This window comes from Geotrypetes seraphini, chromosome 3 (assembly GCF_902459505.1).
Source record: "Geotrypetes seraphini chromosome 3, aGeoSer1.1, whole genome shotgun sequence".
NCBI classification, from domain to species: domain Eukaryota; kingdom Metazoa; phylum Chordata; class Amphibia; order Gymnophiona; family Dermophiidae; genus Geotrypetes; species Geotrypetes seraphini.
The window spans coordinates 276,373,181-276,392,096 of NC_047086.1; the positions used below are offsets into that span (position 1 = coordinate 276,373,181).

General features: G+C 44.8%; 1 protein-coding gene across 4 annotated transcripts in view; it reads left to right on the plus strand.

The window, feature by feature from the left end:
* BIRC6 (baculoviral IAP repeat containing 6) overlaps positions 1 to 18,916 on the plus strand; it is a 1,530,571-nt gene that overhangs the window by 1,104,724 nt on the left and 406,931 nt on the right. For all 4 annotated transcript variants that reach the window (XM_033935681.1, XM_033935678.1, XM_033935679.1 and 1 more), the window contains 2 exons: positions 4,213 to 4,356; positions 15,775 to 15,904. In XM_033935681.1, the coding sequence (XP_033791572.1) occupies positions 4,213 to 4,356; positions 15,775 to 15,904 (274 nt within the window). The remainder of the gene's footprint in view (positions 1 to 4,212; positions 4,357 to 15,774; positions 15,905 to 18,916) is intronic.

Sequence of the window (18,916 nt, forward strand, 5' to 3'; positions counted from 1 at the left end):
TCTCCCGTACAAGGAACGGCTGGATAAGTTGCAGCTGTACTCACTCGAGGAACGCAGAGTGAGGGGTGACATGATCGAGACATTCAAGTATCTCATGGGCCGCATCGAGGTGGAAGAAGATATCTTCTTTTTCAAGGGTCCCGCAGCAACAAGGGGGCATCCGTGGAAAATCAGGGACGGGAAACTGCACAGGGACACCAGGAAATTCTTTTTCACTGAAAGGGTGGTTGATCGCTGGAATAGTCTTCCACTTCAGGTTATTGAGGCCAGCAGCGTGCCTGATTTTAAGGCCAAATGGGATAGACACGTGGGATCTATTCACAGAGAAAGGTAGGGGAGGGTCATTGGGGTGGGCAGACTAGATGGGCCGTGGCCCTTATCTGCCGTCTATTTCTATGTTTACAGAGTTGACAGTCTGATTCACCTGTACCACACAGTCTCTACTTTTTTCCATGCATAATCGCATGTCGTTATGCCTTCTGGGACATATGACATACATAGTACACATTAGTCCATTTGCATGTCTTCACTTCAGAATACCGCAGTGTCAACCCAATGGTCTCAAGCCATGGAACATAGGTTTACTCCAATTCAGATCACTTTGGACCTCCATCACTCCTTTCAATGTTAGATGATTCCTCACAACCTTACTTGAGGTCTTCCCTTTCAACCTCATCACCACTACAAAATCCTAACCATCGATGCTTCAGTGTTGGATTGGGGGATTTACCTGGATGGCTTCTACACTCATGAAGTGTGGTCTCAACACAAACAACTCTCCACATAAATCTGCTGAACTGTGAGCAATATACAATGCTTTCAAGACATTCCCAAACCAACTCCTTCAACAAGTAACATAGTAAATGACAACAGTCCATCCAGCCTGTCATTAAATACAAGTAGTCCTCACTTGAACGGACAGGTCGCCATGCTGTATTTGAACAAATATGAGGCACGGGCGCTTGTCCACTTTGCATGGAAACAATTCAGAGTTGGACTTGGGTTGCTGCTCACGGCATTATTCTCAGAGCAGTTTACCTGGCGGGGAAGCAAAATATGTTAAGAGTACAAATTGAGCAGACTCCTTCAATTTCATGAATAGTTACTCAGCACAACTATCTTGTGTCAGATTTTCTACAAATGGGGAACTCTTTTGCTTTCCCTCACAACTACAAACTTCCACTCTTCTACTCTAGACTATATACCCCCAACTGCGTTGTCTTCCTCATCCATTGGGGGAGCTGGTTCCTCTACTCATTTCTTTCTATACATCTTATCGGAATGACTCTACACAAACTTTGCCAAGATCGGGCAACATGATCTTCATAATATCTCATTGACCACGTCATCCTTGATTCCCACTCCTTCTAGATAGAGAACTGTGGTGCTTGCAGTTGTTCCCAAGGCTTCTAACACAGAAAGACAGATCTTTCCTTCATCCCAACCCTTGATCGTTAGCATTCACAGCTTATTTGTTGTAATTGTCTGTTGCTTATGTTTGACTTACTCTTGCTGTACCTTCACAAAGATATAAATACAGTAAATCCTAATAGTTAAATAAATATGGGGAAAAAACATGCAGCACAGCAGCTAGATAAGAGGTAGACAACCTTTCTACACAGATGTCCCCTTTTACAAAGCCATGGTAGCGATTCCTGGCATGGCAAATGCAATGAAGCCCATAAAAATGGAATGGTTTTATTGCATTTGCTGTGCCTGGAATCGCTATCGTGGCTTTGTAAAAGGGTCCTATCTCCAGCAGACTTTGACATGATTTGATGTTAGAACTGAAGTTGACATGATTTGATGTTAGAACTGAAGATGCACAGAGCTCTATGGACTTTGTGATAAAAAGTAAAAATGTGACTAAACATGATGGAAACATACTTGTAGAATGGATATTCTGAAAATATTTGAGAACAGTATTTAAAATCACCAAGCTCTGGTTAAATTGCCAAAAGTCTAGTTAATATTTTCTGTGCACACATCTCATTGTTGTACGAGCTGCATATAATTCAATGGTGGGCTTCAGGATACCCACCCTGAGCAAGAGAGAGAAATTAATCAGTCATTCTCCCCACCCCAACCCTAAACTGAACACCTAAATGCTTTTTCCTTCTGTTCTGCAGTCTCTGCTGACTTTCATTGAAGCATCCAGAAAAGCTTCCATCCAGCGCTATTACTGCTTCAAATGGACCAGATTTTCTGCCTGGTGTGTACTACGTTCTCTTGAGCCTGCCACATGTCCATTCCACAACTACTTCCTTCACCTCTCTAATTCTGGGCTACAGCTCAGTTCAAGTACATCTCGGTGCTATCACGTTTCACACTTCCTCGGACAAGAAACCTATATCCGTTCATCCTTTACTAGCCAGGTTCATAAAAGGACTATCAAGCTTATCAATTGATTCCTGGGATTTTAATATGGTTCTCTGTTGTTATGAAGTCTCCTTTTGAGCTACTCACTTTGGAAGTCATCTTTCTCATAGCCCTCACATCTGCACGCTGTGTGAGTGAACTTCAAGCACTTATGCCTGATCCACCCTATACAAGATTCTATCATGACAGAGTAATCCTCCAAAACTCATCCAAAATTCCTACCCAAAGTCATCTTAGAATTCCACCTCAACCAGTCCATAGTTCTGCCTGTGTTTTTTCCATTCAGGAGAAGCAGCTTTCCAAAGCTTAAACTGAAAACGTACTCTGGCATACTACCTAGACTGGACTAAACCTCATAGTATCCTCCCTGCTCTTTGTGATGTTTGATCCTAACATACTTGGTGTTCCTGTTACCAAGAGAACCATCTCCACATGGCTGGTGTCATGTATCTTCTTTGTGTAAACTCAGGCTGGTCTAACGCTGTAGAGTTGTATCACAGTCCACAATGTCCAAGCTGTGGTTACCTCAGTGGCTCATTTCTGCTCTACCTCTATTTAGGACTTTTGCAAAGCAGCTACTTGGTCCTTGATCCATACCTTTATCTCTCACTATTGTTTAGAGCAAAACTCCAGAAGAGATAGTTAATTTGGGAAAGCAGTTCTGCAGAATCTTTTCACTTTGAGTGTCATCTTTCCCTCCAACCCTCTTGGATTTTGTCAGGATCCTACATATTTTTCCACTACTATTGCTACTTATTTCTATAGCACTGCTAGACGTGTGCAGTGCTGTACATTAGATTCAATGTTTAACATCTTCCAGAGCCATGATCCTGGCAGCTTGGGTTCCCACACGTGAGACTATATTGCCTTCTTGTTTTTGGAGAAAGCAAAGATACTTACTTTTGAAAGTCTTTCTCAGAGGACAGCAGATATATATTCTCGTAACCCGCCCACTCCCCCTAGTTGACTTCTTAGCTTTGTTACTGAACTGCAGGTTCTGTGAGTCAATGATGGATGGGAAAGCACTAGTGTGCGCATGGCATGTGTACTGCCTTAAAAAAATTAAAGTGACAATGTACTTGGTAGTATCCGTACTGAGTTCCATAGATGATGTCTGCCACATGTGAAAATATATGCCCACTGTCCTCAGAGAGCACCTGCTTCAGGTAAGTTTTTTTGCTTTATATGCACTTCCTGTACTTTTATGCAACACTGTGCCTTTGTAGTTTTATTTGAAGAATTATTCTGTCTTTCTAAAGTCTGACAGGCTTGTGGTTTGAGAGCTATACATGGTTTATTCTGGACTTTCATGCTCTCTTGTTATATAAATGATCATAGAAACGGGGAGGGGGGGGGAGGTTCTAAGACTACCAAAGACCAAGCTCCTCAATACTAGGATTACCATATGGCTCCAAAAAAAGGAGAATGGATTGAGACATCCAAGTTTTACTTCTATTGACAGCAATGAAAATAAAACCTGGATATCTCAATCCGTCCTCCTTTTTCTGGAGCCATATGGTAACCCTAATCAGTACAGTTTGTGGAATAAGCATTAAATACAAACTTCTACTTAAGGCTGGTTTTGTAGTTGAAGGGTAATCAGAATTGTGAGAGTTCCCTTAAGGGTATTTAATCTGCATTGAATAAGTTTGATATGAGTTAGTCTTTTCCAGCCTCTGATCACCTCAGGGCAGTGTGATCCTGGTGAAAACTGTATCGGAAAAATTGTCTTCTTCCATCAGTTAGCTATGTAGTTTTGCTGAGCATTCTCAGTTGTGGTTTCATTGCAGATTATGGACAAGCCACCTGCCTCATGCTGTGTTCTATTTCCAGGTTCTTTGTGAACTTTTCCAGTCATCTCCTCAAAGAGGAAACCTTCCTGCATCAGGAAATATATCTGGATTTATTAGAAGACTTTTCCTACAGCTGATGCTTGAAGATGAAAAAGTTATAATGTTCCTTCAGTCACCGTGTCCAGTAAGTATTTCATGCTGGTAGTTATTCAAAGGGACAGACTTAATTGTACTTTCAAGGTAGAACTATTTGAATTTTACAGGATTTTTGCTCACTGAACTTAACATTCTTTACCTTTTACTTTATTTCAAGCTTTTTTTTAAGAGCTAGATGTTTCTGAATTTGACAAATTGTAAAATGCTTGAATTTCTCATTGGATAAGCATATAGAAAGACAAGAAGTAGACTTTTAGGTCTTGTAATACACATGCTTCATACAGCGTGTACAGTTACAAGGAACTAGAGAAATACACAGGAGTTCTTCAAAATGAAAATAAAATTATATTAAATTTGGAAAGCACAGAGGATTAATATTTCCCTTCCTATAAAAGGATTAAGGTCAGTGCAATGAAGGAAAAATAAAATTACTTGACTCTTTAAGTACCACATTTCTACATATCGTATTTTTCGCTCTATAAGACGCACTTTTTCTTCCCCCAAAAAGTGGGTGGAAATAAGGGTGTGTCTTATGGAGTGAATACCCCTGTACCTTTTTTAAAATCCTGCCGTCCAGCACTGTATGCCATCCAGCGCTCCTGCCCTTCCCTCTGCTGACTCCCAAGCTCTCACAGCAGCGTCTGAATGGAGCATGAGGCAGGCACAAGCTTTTCGCTTTCCTACCTGGTCCCGCTACGCTCCATGAATGGCTGCCGTCAATTCTCCTGTCCAACCCCCTCAGCCTTTATCCAAGCGGCCGCAGGCGCCTTGGGCCGAGGATTCCTTTATGGCTGATCCGTTTTCTCCAGATGAGGAATGGTATCTTGGGGTGAACCTTCCAGATCCATCAAGGGGGCTTGATTTGTTGGATGAGGACTTTTTAGAGGCACCAGCTGGTGAGGATGCATCTGCTCGCATATTTCAACGGGAAGAGTTGCAGGAGCTCATTCTTCAGGGGTTTTCAGTTTTATACTTTGAAGAGGAAGCTAAGGACCCCCCTCATGTTGGTGGACCCTCTCCTGAGAGGGATCTGGTGAGTATCCTGCTCTTTCCTTATGCATCAAAATATTCAAGGCTGTAGTGCACACTCAGTGGAAAGTTCTGGGCGCACCTTTTCACATGACGTAGTCTATGGCAAGACTCTGCCCCATCTCTGATAGCAATAGAGATACCTTTGTCTCCTGTGGTTGATGTAGTTTTCTCAGCTATTGTGTGCAGACATACTGTGTGAAGGCGGTTCGGCCCTGAGAGACCCTCAGGACTATAAAATGGAGGCTCTGCTTATACAAAGTTTTGATGTTGCTTTCCTGGATGTCCAGGCGGCTATTTGTGATGGTCTGGTGGCTCAGGCATGTTTCTGATTGTATGAGCGAATTCTTGACCGCGGGTCCGTTAAATGGTCCTTAATGGATCAAGAAGTGGCTAAAATTGACCTAGGCACTTCTTGTTTCTCTGATGCCTTGTATGATCATTTGCATGCCTCGGCTAATTCCATGGCTCTTGGAATAGCTGCCCGCCGTACCCTATGGCTTCGGGGTTGGTCACCGGATGAGGCATCTAAAACTAAGATCGGTAAGTTCTCCTTTCGAGGCTCCTTTCTTTTTGGGGTAGAGTTAGATAAACTGGTTCAAGCTTTGAGTTACTCTAAAGTGCCTCAGTTACCGGAGGACCGACCTTGCCAGGCTTTGCGAAGTGGTTCTGCCCAGAGGCGTTTGCGTGACTTTCGGAGGCTCCGCCCTGGTTGGGATGCGGCCTCCTTGTTTCAATGCATGCAGACCTTTAGGAGGGCCCGCTGGGGGTTCGCGACTCCTCTGGTGGCTCCTCCACTGCCATCCGGCCCAATGACTCAGAGTCCGGCTGCAGGAGTTCTACTGGGGGTGGGCCTAGATCACCATGGATCAGTGTGTCCTGGAAGTGATTCAGGACGGTTATGCTATGGAGTTTTCCTGACCTTTTCCAGATCATTTCCTCTCCTCTCCTTGTCTGGTGGCTTGGAAGAAGAGGGCTTTTCACCAGACACTGCTCAGGTAGCTGGACACCAAAGCGGTAGTCTCGGTGCCTTCTCAGGAACTGCGCACCAGCAGGTACTCCATTTACTTTCTAGTGCCTAAGAAAGAGGGGTCTTTTCGGCACATTTTGTAACATATTAAAATAGTAACTTATTAGATGATGGCAGATAAAGACCCGAATGGTCCATCCAGTCTGCCCAACCTGATTTAATTTAAATTTTTAAAATTTTTTCTTCTTAGCTATTTCTGGGCAAGAATCCAAAGCTCTACCCAGTACTGTGCTTGGGTTCCAACTGCCGAAATCTCCTTTAAAACCTACTCCAGCCCATCTAAACCCTCCCAGCCATTGAAGTCCTCTCCAGCACATCCTCCCCCAAACAGCCATATACAGACACAGACCATGCAAGTCTGCCCAGTACTGGCCTTAGTTCAATATTTAGTATTATTTTCTGATTCTAGATCCTCTGTGTTCATCCCACGCTTCTTTGAACTCAGTCACCGTTTTCCTCTCCACCACCTTTCCAGGAGCACATTCCAGGCATCCACCACCCTCTCCGTAAAGTACAATTTCCTAACATTGCTTTTGAATCTACCACCCCTCAACCTCAAATTATGTCCTCCGGTTTTACCATTTTCCTTTCTCTGGAAAAGATTTTGTTCTACGTTAATACCCTTCAAGTATTTGAACGTCTGAATCATATATCCCCTGTCCCTCCTTTCCTCTAGGGTATACGTATTCAGGGCTTCCAATCTCTCCTCATACGTCTTCTGGCGCAAGCCTCCTATCATTTTCGTCGCCCTCCTCTGGACCACTTCAAGTCTTCTTAAGTCCTTCACCAGATACGGTCTCCAAAACTGAACACAATACTCCAAGTGGGGCCTTACCAATGACCTGTACAAGGGCATCAATACCTTCTTCCTTCTACTGGCTATGCCTCTCGGGCGCAGAACTTTCTGCAGGTCTTGGGGTCGATGGGGGCCTCCCTGGAAATGGACCTCTTCAGTATGCGCTTCTTTAGTAGTGGTCACCACAAATTCATGATCTGGACTCTCCTGTTCCTCTTTGGAGAATAGTTTGTCGCAGCCTGCGCTGGTGGCTACAATCTTCCAATCTGATTCAGGTAGTGAGCCTAGATCAGCCCTAGTAGACAGTGCTTCTCACAGACGCCAGTCTCCTCAGTTGGGGGGCGCAATGTCTCGGTTGCTTGGCTCAGGGCAGCTGGTCGCCAGTAGAGGCATCCTGGTCGATCAATGTTCTGGAGACCAGAGCCATTTGACTAACATTGATGGAATTCCAGTCCTTGATGGAGGGCAAGTCAGTCAATCATCATGGGGGCACCAAGAGTCAACTAATGGTGCTGGAGACCTTCCTTCTCATGAAATGGGCAGAGGCTCAACCTCTGGACATCATGGCCTCCCACACTGGCAGTCTTTCTCAGTCGTCATGCTCTGTATCCTGGCGAGTGATGTCTCAGGCTGGAGGCCTTCGAGTTCATTGTTCAGTCCTGGGGTTGACCGATCATGGACTTAATGGCCACAAGTGTCATCACTAAAATGCCAAAGTTCTTCAGCTGGCATAGGGATTGCCAGGCTGAGGGGCTGGATGCTCTGGTACAGGCTTGACGGATGACGGGCTGCTATATGTTTTTCCACCATGGCCTCTGGTGGGCAGAGTTCTTCTTCGAATTGCCCAACCTGCAGGCCACATGATCCTGGTGGCTCTGGATTGGCCTAGGTGCCTATGGTACGCAGATCTGGTTCGTCTGCTCATGACAGATCCTTTCCCACTGCCCCTTCTGTCTCAGGGTCCCATTCAAATGTTCGATCTGGGTCCTTTTTATATCTTTTTTTCAAATGAGGCCATCAGAACTTGGCTCTTGAAAGGACTCACTCTACTATGGAATAACTCAAAAGGAAACCCCCTGCAATTAATTCAAAATACCGCAATCAAACTCATCTACAAAGCCAAAAAATATGACCACGTTACCCCGCTACTCCGAGAGTCACACTGGCTACCAGTCTCTCACAGAACAATTTATAAGATTCTCCTTCTAGTCTTTAAAATTAGTACCTCCCACCTGTCTGCCTTTCTAGACAAATATCTAACCCTACATACTCCTGCAAGGGCCCTTAGATCCACAAATCAGAACTTACCCTCAATCAAGGACTTAAACTATACTAGAAACAGTATATTTTCCGCTGTTGCGCCTTTGCTCTGGAATACAATTCCACCTCACCTCCGCTCTGAAAATTCTCTAAACAAGTTTAAAACTCACCTTAAAACATTTCTATTCAAAGACTCCTATCTAAATTCCAATTAAGAACCCGAAAAAAAGGGAAAACAAAATCTAATAGAGAAACACTTTCAAGAAGCGACATTCCCCTTCCCCTCCTGTTTTATCTCTCCCCTTTTTCCTTCCTTTTATTTTATTTAGTTAGTTAGTTAGTTACATATAATGTAATTAAAAACCTCCCTCTCCCCCTCCTTCCTCTCTTCATCCACCCGTCTCAATTATGTCCTTGTCTTGTCCTTAACTTCCCCCATTTTTCTTTTTTTTTTCTATGCAATTTTAAATATCTTTTTAATTTCTATTATTGTAAACCGACCAGATACTTGTGATGGTCGGTATATCAAACTACAAATAAATTTGAAACTTGAAGGTGATCTCCACTCTATTAGGGTCTCGGACATTTCAACCTCTCGGGCTTATGTGCATGTGTGGGTATCTCTTTGAGGAGTAGTGCTCCACGAGGGGGGTTGAGCTCCTCCTGCCTGCTTTGCCTCACATCTTGGAATTTCTGCAGGATGGCCTGGAGCGCGGCCTTGCCTGGTCCAGATTGCCGCATTGTCTTCCTTTCGCAGTTTCTTGCATGGTTGGCGGTTGTCCTCTTCTCTGGATGTGAGAAGAGCTGAGAGCTGCAAAATTGGTTCGACCACCTGTTAAGCTGTCGGTTTCTGCCTGGGACCTCAGTCTGGTTCTCTCTGTGCTTGCTTGTTCTCTGTTTGAGCCTCTCAGTTCCTGTACGTTGAAGGACCTTACTTTTAAGGCGGTCTTCCTGGTTGTAATTACTTCTGCGAGATGCATGTCTGAGCTGCAGGCTTTCTCTTGTAGGCTATCTTTCCTGGAATTCTCTTGGGAGTGGGTCATGCTGCAGCCGATTCCAGCCTTTCTGCTGAAGGTGGTTTTGCTTTTTCATGTCAACCAGTCTATGGTCTTCCCGGCCTTGGGTAGTCGGGAGGGCTCTTTGGAGCAGAGACAGTTGCGCAAATTGGATATCTGTAGGGTCCTTCGCTCTTATGTTCAGAGGACTCGAAGTCCAGATATCGGATCGTCTTTTTGTCCTCTTAGTGGGTCCTTGTAAGGGGGACGGTGCTTCCAAGGCTACCATTGCGCAATGGATCAAAGAGGCTATTGCTTCGGCATACCTTCTTCAAAAGAAGCCTGTTCCAGAATTTCTCAAAGCTCATTCAACTCAGGGTCCAGCAGCTTTTTAGACAGAGTCTTCTCTTGTACCTCCTGTGGGTATCTGTAAGGCTGCAATTTGGTTTTCTCTCCATTCCTTCATTTTGTACCACCATGTGGACGTTCAGGCGCATCGAGACGTGGTGTTTGGGGGTCCCACTCATGATGGGTACTGCTTTGGAATGTTCCATCCATTTCTATGCCAGTCCCCACCCTGTCGTCGTGTTCTGTGTTTTTTACGAAGAGTACAGTTTTTCTGTGGATGTTGGTGGTTGTTGATTGTTGGGGGAGTTACAAAGGCAGCGGCATTTGGTTTGGCTGGTTTAGCTGTACTGATGCAAAAAGTCAGTGTCTCAATCTCCATCTGCTGGCAGAGGAGTGTAAACTGTTTTGTTTCTGTGCCGTTCCGGAGGGACTAAAAGAAAGAAAATTAGCAGGTAAGTACCTAATTTCTCCTTAGTAATTTATTGTAAATTCTTCTTACCAGGCCTTTAGAAGATTGTTAAAAACTTATCTGTTTATAAATATGTATAATCTAAATAAGTTAATAATTTAATTTTATATATAACTAGTTAAGCCCTTTACATTAACAGGTGCTAGAGTAGATGTCTGTCTGTCTGGGTTTTTTCTTTGTCACTCTCTCCTCTTGGATGCTGTCTGTCTGTCATTCTTTCTGTCTGTGTCTCTCTCTGGCCCCCTGTCTGTCTGCCTTTCTGTCTCTGTCTCCCTGGCCCCCTGCCTGCCTGTATTTCTTTGTTGCGCCATGCCTGTCTGTCTCTCCGTGGCCCCTTTCCTATATCCATAGTGTCCCATCCTATGTCCTTAGTGCCCCCAGTGCCTTCTTCCTATGTCCTTAGTGCCCTCAGTGCCTCCTTCCTATGTCCTCAGTGCCCTCAGTGCCTCCTTCCTATGTCCTTAGTGCCCTCAGTGCCTCCTTCCTATGTCCTTAGTGCCCTCAGTGCCTCCTATGTCCTTAGTGCCCTCAGTGCCTCCTATGTCCTTAGTGCCCTCAGTGCCCCTTCCTATATCCTTAGTACCTCCTTTCCATGTCCTTAGTGGCCCCAGTGCCTCCTTCCCATGTCCTTAGTGCCCCCAGTGTCTCCTGTTCATGTCCATAGTGCCCCCAGTTCCTCCTTCCCATGTTTTTAGTGTCCTCAGTGCCTCTTACACCCTTAGTGCCCCCAGTGCCTCCTTCCTATGTCCCCCTCACTGCCTTCCAGACTTTGTCCCACCCCAACCCTCCGAAGCCAGACTGCCTGCCTCCCTGCCTCCCTCTCAACCCCCTTTGCAGTATAACCCTTGAGAAGCATATTTCCATCTCCCCTTCCCCACTACCGCTGCCGTGCAGCCGACCCCACTAACCCTCACATTGCGAGTCGACCGACAGGCCTTCCGGCTCCGGCAGCATCTGCATCGCTCTGGGCGCGCTGCTTCGCGGCCTTCTGCCCTGATTTCCTCTGCCGCGTCTCTTATGATGTCATCAGGAACGTGGCAGAGGAAATCGAGGTGGCGGAGAGCCTCGAAGCAGCGTGTTTGTAGTGCTGCGGACGCTGCTGGAGGCGGGAGGCTTGTGGTCGTCTCACGGTGGGAGGATCAACAGGGGTTCGGGTGCGGCGGGGGTACGACGACGACGAACTGGCTTAGAGGAAAACAGAATCCTAGGCGCACATGCGCACTCCTGCCTGCCACAGACATACGGATCACGGAACACTCAGGTAAGAGTGCGCATGTGCGCTTAGCATTTTATTATAGTAGATTAGTGTTTAAGCCCATGCTAGAGTAGATGTATGTCTGTCTGTTTTTTTTTCTTTGTCTCTCTCTCCTTGGACGCTGTCTGTCATTCTTTCTGTCTGTGTCTCTCCCTGTCCCCCCTGTCTGTCTGTCTTTCTTTCTGTCTGTCTCCCTGGCCCCCTGCCTGCCTGTATTTCTCTGTTGCGCCATGCCTGCCTGTTCTCCTTGGCCCCCTTCTGTTCCCCCCCTCCCAGAGCAAAGCATGATTGCTGTCTGCCCCCCAACACACCCCTCCCCCAAAGCAGCCCCCTTTCCCTCTCCTCCTCCACTTCTTACCAGCATGGGATACATGATTGCTGTCTGCCCCAGCACACCCCTCCCCCCATTGTGCCATGCCTGCTTGCTCCGTGGCCCCCTTCTGTTCCCCCCTCCCAGATTGCTGTCTGCCCCCGTACACCCTTCCCCACAAAGTAGCCCCCTTTCCCTGGCCCCCTGTTGTGCCATGCCTGCCTGCTCCATGGCCCCCTTCTGTTCCCCCCTACCAGAACAAATCATGATTGCTGTCTGCCCCCCCAGCACACCCCTCCCTCCAAGCAGCCCCCTTTCCCTCTCCCCCTGCCCCTGCACAATGCAACTCCATATTTGAAACAGAATGTGGATCTGGAGTATGACCCCCAGACGAAAGGGAAGCCTCTAAGGAAGAAACAGTACTCACATTTGCACCTGTTGATAATTTCAACACTTTCATAGCTTATAGGTGAATGTCCATTGGTTCCTTAACTTCTGTTGGTGACAAATCTTTTTCCCTGACTTGCATTTCCCTATTAGAGTGGAGCAGAATGCCATTTCTGTAGCTTTTGTGGCCCACCGGCACGAACCGCTGCTGCTTTTGCCGCTCCTCTTCAAAGCAGCCTGTTGAGGTTCGCCAGCCGGCTGTAGCAAACCTCACAGGCCACTCTCCAATTGGACCCCTGAGAAAGGCGTGTTCGCCAAAACACAACCGTGTAGGGTCCGGTTGGATTTTTACCACTGTATTTTTTTATCATTGTACTTTTTTCATTGAATTTTCATGTTTTAATATGTCAGTATATAATAAATTATCTCCAGAACATCTGTATCCACAGTTTTTTGTTTTTGTTTTCATCGGAGGATTGTTTTCACTGTGGATCATTGGATCTCCCCATTTTTCTTTGTTGTGTCACCTTCCTGGTGGAGCATCTGCTATGGCAAGCCAACTCTTGTCAGACTTCTGATGGGCCTGTTTGTATCTGCAGATCCTGCTGACCTGGGGCTCTTTCCCTAGTCTGGCCCTGCTCTGCTGAGTTGGGGGTTCTCCTGCCTGTTATCACTATTATTCATCTGTGTTTGGGATATGTGTTTGTTTTTATTCTTGCTCTGCTTTGGGGGGAGGTGAACTGGAGGGAAGGGGGGAGCAGAGGTGTCCTCTGAGCAGGTTGTGGGGAAGGATTTGGGAATGTGGGCGGGGTACACGTGAAAGGCTTGGGGTGTGGAGTGGGGATTGGGGGTGGGAGGAGGGTTTTTCGGGGTGCATGGCTGGGGGTTTGCTTGGATGTATGTATGTGGTAGGAACGCAGCTTGGAGTGTGGGGGGGGGGGACTTATGACGTTTGCCTTGTGCTTGTCTGCTTCTTTCGTACAGCCATGGGGCTCAGCTGGGAGTCCCTGGCGTGGCTGAGGATGGTGATTTGCCCTCTGATTTCACTTTTTTTCAGGGGTGAGTATGACTGAACTGAAAGTGACCATGTTTAGCTTGGATGGTATTAAGTCCCCAGTAAAGCGATCCAGAGTTTTGTCCAGTCTTCATAAATTGGGCACCGAAATTGCTTAATTACAAGAAACCCATCTCTCTCGGCTGGAACATGCCAAACTTATACGTAACTGTCCTCGCTTGGATTTCAAAGCTGTTATTACATGGTTTTCTTCCTATCTTTCCCATTGCACCTTTAGCGATGGTGGATCCTCCATCAGCACCATGCCGCTGTTGGTTGGTGTACCTCAGGGCTCTATCTTGGAGCCACTTCTTTTTTCCATCTACACTTCTTCCCTTGGTGCTCTAATTTTCTCCTATGTCTTTCAGTATCACCCCTAAGCCAACAACTCGCAGATCTATCTCTCTACACCTGAAATCTTGTCATTCAGTCCCAGGTTTCAACTTGCTTGTCTGACATCGCTACCTGGATGGCTTGGTGCCATCTAAAATTTAACATGGCCAAGACTGAGCTCCTTAACTATCCACCTAAACCTGCTGGTCCTCTTCCTCTGTTCTCTATTTCTGTGAACAACACACTCATCCTATCTGTCTTGTCGGCTTGCAACCTTGGGGGTAATCTTTCTTACATGTCTATTTTATATTGTATTTGCTTTTATTTTGTCTTCATTTTAATATTGTGTATGTAAATTATGTAAACCATTTCATTTTAAATGGTATATAAATTTTTAAAATAAATAAATATCCAATAGATTGCCAAAACCTATTGTTTCTGTCTTTTCGGTATCACTAAAATCAGACCCTTCCTTTCAGAGCACACTGCCAAGACTCATCCATACCCTCATCACTTCTCATCTAGACTACTGCAGCCTGCTTCTCACTGGCCTTCCGCTAAACCATCTCTTTTCCCTTCAGTCTATTCAGAAGTCTGCTGTATGCCTCATTCCATCAATGTCGCAATGCCCGCATTACCCCATTCCTCAAGTCACTTCTTTGGCTCCCTGTCTGTTTCCACATATAGTTCAAACTTCTCTTTCTTGACCTACAAGTATATTCACTCCATAACTCCTCAGTATATCTCCTCTTTCGTCTCCCCACCCCCACCCCCGGGCACTCCACTCATCAGATAAGTCTCTTATCCATACTCTTCTCCTCTACAGCCAACTCCAGACTCTGTCCCTTCTACCTGTCTGCACTGTATGCCTGGACTCGATACATCAAGCTCCATCTCTGGCAGTATTCAAATCCAGACTCAAAACCCACTTCTTTTAAGTTGCTTTTAGTTCCAAACTCCAACCCATCTTCTAAGCGCCAATATCTGTCTTTATCATTCCCTGTAATTCCCTCATCTGAGCATAGCGTATTGATGCACCTTCAGTTTGTCTGCCTTGACTAGATTGTAAGCTCTTTTGAGAAGGGACTGTCTCTTCTGTGTTTTTGATGTACAGCGCTGCATATGTCTTGTAGCGCTGTAGAAATGATTAGTAGTAGTAGTTGTAATGAGAGCAATCCCTCCCTCCTCCGAGATGAGGTGTTAGGTCCTGCCCCGGCTGTCCACCAGCTATGCAGTCACCACATGTCCCCTTCCTCCCTCTCTGCCTCAAGGAACCATCATAGGTCTGCCTCCGGGCCTATCTTAATCACTGGTGGTCCAGCGAAGTGAGCAGGAGCAATCCTCTTATGCTCCTGCCTGTGCAGTCTCGCAGAAAAAATGGTTGCTGCAAGTTCCCCGAGGGAGGGAGGGAACGTGCAGTGATTGTACAACCAGCTGGGACAGGACCCGACACCTCACCTGGGGGGGAAGGAGGGATCGCTCCAATCCCAGCTTATCACTGGACCACCAGGATTTAAGGTGGAAATGGGTAGAGGCCAGCACTGGGTCTAGGGGGGGGGGCAGGTGTATGTACAGCTGAGTGGCACTTGAATATAAAACCTCAGTTAATATTTTTCCCCTAAAAAAAGGGAAGGGGGAAATATCTCGATTTATATTCGGATGGGTTTATATTTGAGTATGTACTGTAATTAAACTGAGCCAGAGTATAACATAATCAACAGCTTACCTCCTAACCCAAAATAAACAAATTAAAGAGCTGGTTAGTTATTTATATACATACTTATCAGTAATTTTTCACCTTCATGTTCAACTAATATACATTCCACCATAAATGAAGATTGCCACCATGTTGTTTCACATGTGATACAGTAGTATTAAATTTTATTTTGTTTATTTATATCTGTTTACATGCTAACTCACATGGGTCCAAGCATGGTAAAACAAATCAGAGTTGGAAGGGAAGTGTAATGGGCATATTGTACATTAATATCTCCCTCCTACATTACAATTGTTCTACATAATTTGCAACCTTAACCAAATTGAACTAGCTTACATAATTTATGGTTTGTTCTCCAGATTTCAAATTTGACCATGCTATTAGTAAGATAGGTTGTACAGATTAACAAATGATGAATTATTTTTGAACTCTGGAACAATAACATTATTCTTTGTTTTTATAGTTGTACAAGGGTAGAATTAATGCTACTAGCCATGTTATCCAGCACCCGATGTATGGAGCAGGCCATAAATTCCGTACCCTTCACTTGCCAATTTCAACAACATTAGTAGAGGTTCTGGATCGTGTTTCAGGCAAGTTTAAACTACTTTTGTTTTTTTGCAATTTGTTTACATTTTTAGTTTTGGACTATAGATACTGATTATGATATTAGCTGTAAAATAGGTGTATATTGCTTTACATCTAGGATGTCACTCAATATTTCTCTTACTTAATTGCAATGTGATAAGGATCTGTCCTATTGTTTGATAGCAGTGTTATAGCAGTCCATAATTCATAATTTCTCAGTAACAGTGGCTCTCAAATTGAAAGATGTGAAATCTTTAATTTGATATAACTTTAACTGTAATAATTTGTAATATGGTTTTAAAATTTGACATTTTTGTTGAGTAAGGCTGAAAGCATTAACGATTAGGAAAATGGGAATACGATTTAAGGAGTTTGAGCTACTGTTCTATGGGGGTTGTTGAGATACATAGTTTATTTACAATAGTGCTCATTGGTCTCTGGGCAGTATTTGTTTATTTTGAATTTTACTATATTGCTACTCTAGGTAATACTCTGTTTCCCTGAGAATAAGACCTACCCTGAAAATAAGCCCTAGCATGATTTTCAAAGTAGGTTTTAATATAAACCCTACCTCCAAAAATAAGTCCTAGTCGCCGGCAGCAGTGTTTTCCTGCGCGCAGACCACCCTGCCCCCCCCCCCTTTCCATCTCTCCTGCCAACTGCAAGACCAAAATAATGTATCTTGTAACAAACAGCAATGTTGCAGCGATGTAGACAGGCTGCTTTGCAGCCTTTTCCTACCCAGGTGTTCCTCTGCCACATCACTGATGTCATCAGCAACACGGCACACGCACCCGGGCAGGAGAAGGCCACGAAGCAGCCTGTCTACATTGCTGTGATGCTGCTGTTTGTTACAAGGTACAGTATTAGGTAACGCGGTCGGCAAGAGAGATGGAAGGATCGGTGGATGCGCGGTGGCGGGAGGAAGGGATACAAGCTGCAAGGGTTCTGCTGCACAAGGGATGGGAGGGAGGGATACAAGCTGCAATGGTTCTGCATCACAAGGGATGGGAGGGAGGGAGGAATACAAGCTGCAAGGGTTCTGCTGTACAAGGATGGGAGGGAGGGATACAAGCTGCAAGGGTTCTGGGAGAGAGGGATAGAAAGACACTGCACAAGGGGATGGGTGAGAGGGGAGGAAAGATGCTGCACATGTGGGGGAGTAGCACATCAAATTCAATATAAACTAAATCTACTTACTTTCAAATCCCTGTTATATAAAACCCCAGCTTTCATCTACAAATTATTGAGTCCTTATACCCCAATCAGATCACTGAGATCTATTGACCAACATCTATTAGTTATGCCCTCACTTAAAGTTATTAATACACGGCGGCACTTTATTTTCTCTGTTACAGCTCCTCAAACTTGGAACTCCCTCCCTATTTATCTCAGAGAAGAAAAGAACTTAGATAAATTTAAAAGTAAACTTAAGAGCTTTCTTTTCAAAGACGCTTATGATATTTAGGAGTCCCAGCCTATTTTTGCTTATTTTCATAAGACTACTTCTTTTATTTCCCTCCTATTGTTTTTTTTACCATAATCGTCCTTCTTTCTATCATTATTATTGTATTTCATTACCCTGCTTTTCCCTTTGTTTTCCTTTTCTGTTTATTCTGTTAGTCGTTAATTTAATTTGTTTTGTTCAGTGTCCATCTGTCTTTTATAACCCCTGTATTATCTGTAAATTGAATGATTTGTTCATCGCTTAGGTATTTGAGAAAGCGATTAATCAAATACTTAATAAACTTGAAACTTGAAATGGGAAGAATTGGGGTGGAGGAGAGGAAGAGAGAGTTGATCATTGTACAGTACATCCTCACCTGGGGCCTTCCTCTACATTAGTGGTCTCAAACTAGAGAGTTGCGCGGGGACAGAAATCCCACCCATCCCCGCCAGGATCCATCCCCACCCGTCCCCGTCAGGATCCTCTCCGTCCCCACCCATCCCCACAAGGAATTACCTCCATCCCCGCCCGTCCCCATAAAAAGCAGCAATTACTTCTGACAGAATCATCAATTCCACTGTTTCTTTTGTGTTTCCGCTGCTGTTTCCTTGTGGAATCTCTTTGGTGGAACCCTTTTTTTGTTTTCTGTTCAGGTAATTAACTTATAAACCCCCTCTTTTACTAAGGCTGATGTGTCCATTATATTATATGGATGAACCCTGCTTCCAAAGCCTTCCATCCCTGTGAGAGTCCCGTTGGCTAGAAGGGGGTCCCTGTGGAATCCCTTGGGCCAGAGGGGGGTCCCTGTGAGAGTCCCGTGGGTTAGGGGGGGATTCCCGCGATCCCCATTCCCGTGCAGACTTCTATCTCAAACTCAAGCCCTTTGCAGGGCCACATTTTGGATTTGTAGGTACTTTGAGGGCCTCAGAAAAAATAGTTAATATCTTATTAAAGTAATGACAATTTTGCTTGAGGCAAAACTCTTTATAGTTTATAAATCTTTCTGTTTGGCTAAGTCTTAATAATAATATTGAAATTTATAGCTAAAGAGACATATGATCAAGAAACCGTTTTATTTTACTTTTGTGATTGATAAACATACTGAGGGCCTCAAAATAGTACCTGGCAGGTCGCATGTGGCCCCTGGGCCATGAGTTTGAGACCACTCCTCTACATCAAAAGGTTCTCACCACCAGTGCTTCCATGATCAGCTGGGAAGCATACCTCAGTGGTCTCCATGCACAAGGTTCTTGATCTCCATAGGAAACAACCCTTTTCATTAACCTTCTTGAACTATGAGCAATTTAGAGTGCCTTTAAAACATTTTCATCCTCCATAGGATAGTTCCCATTCACATGACCAACTAGGTTGCCATGTATTACCTGTTCTCATCCACATGCATTAACTAGGTTGCTTGTATTACAAATAGGGAGGAATAAGTTCATTCCATCTCTGTCAGAAAACAATTCACATGGACTTGGGCAGGGCCTTTTATTTGTCTGGCTGACAAAATGCTTTAGTGGACAAATTGAGCAAAGTGGACAATGCTTTAGTGGACCAATTGAGCAAA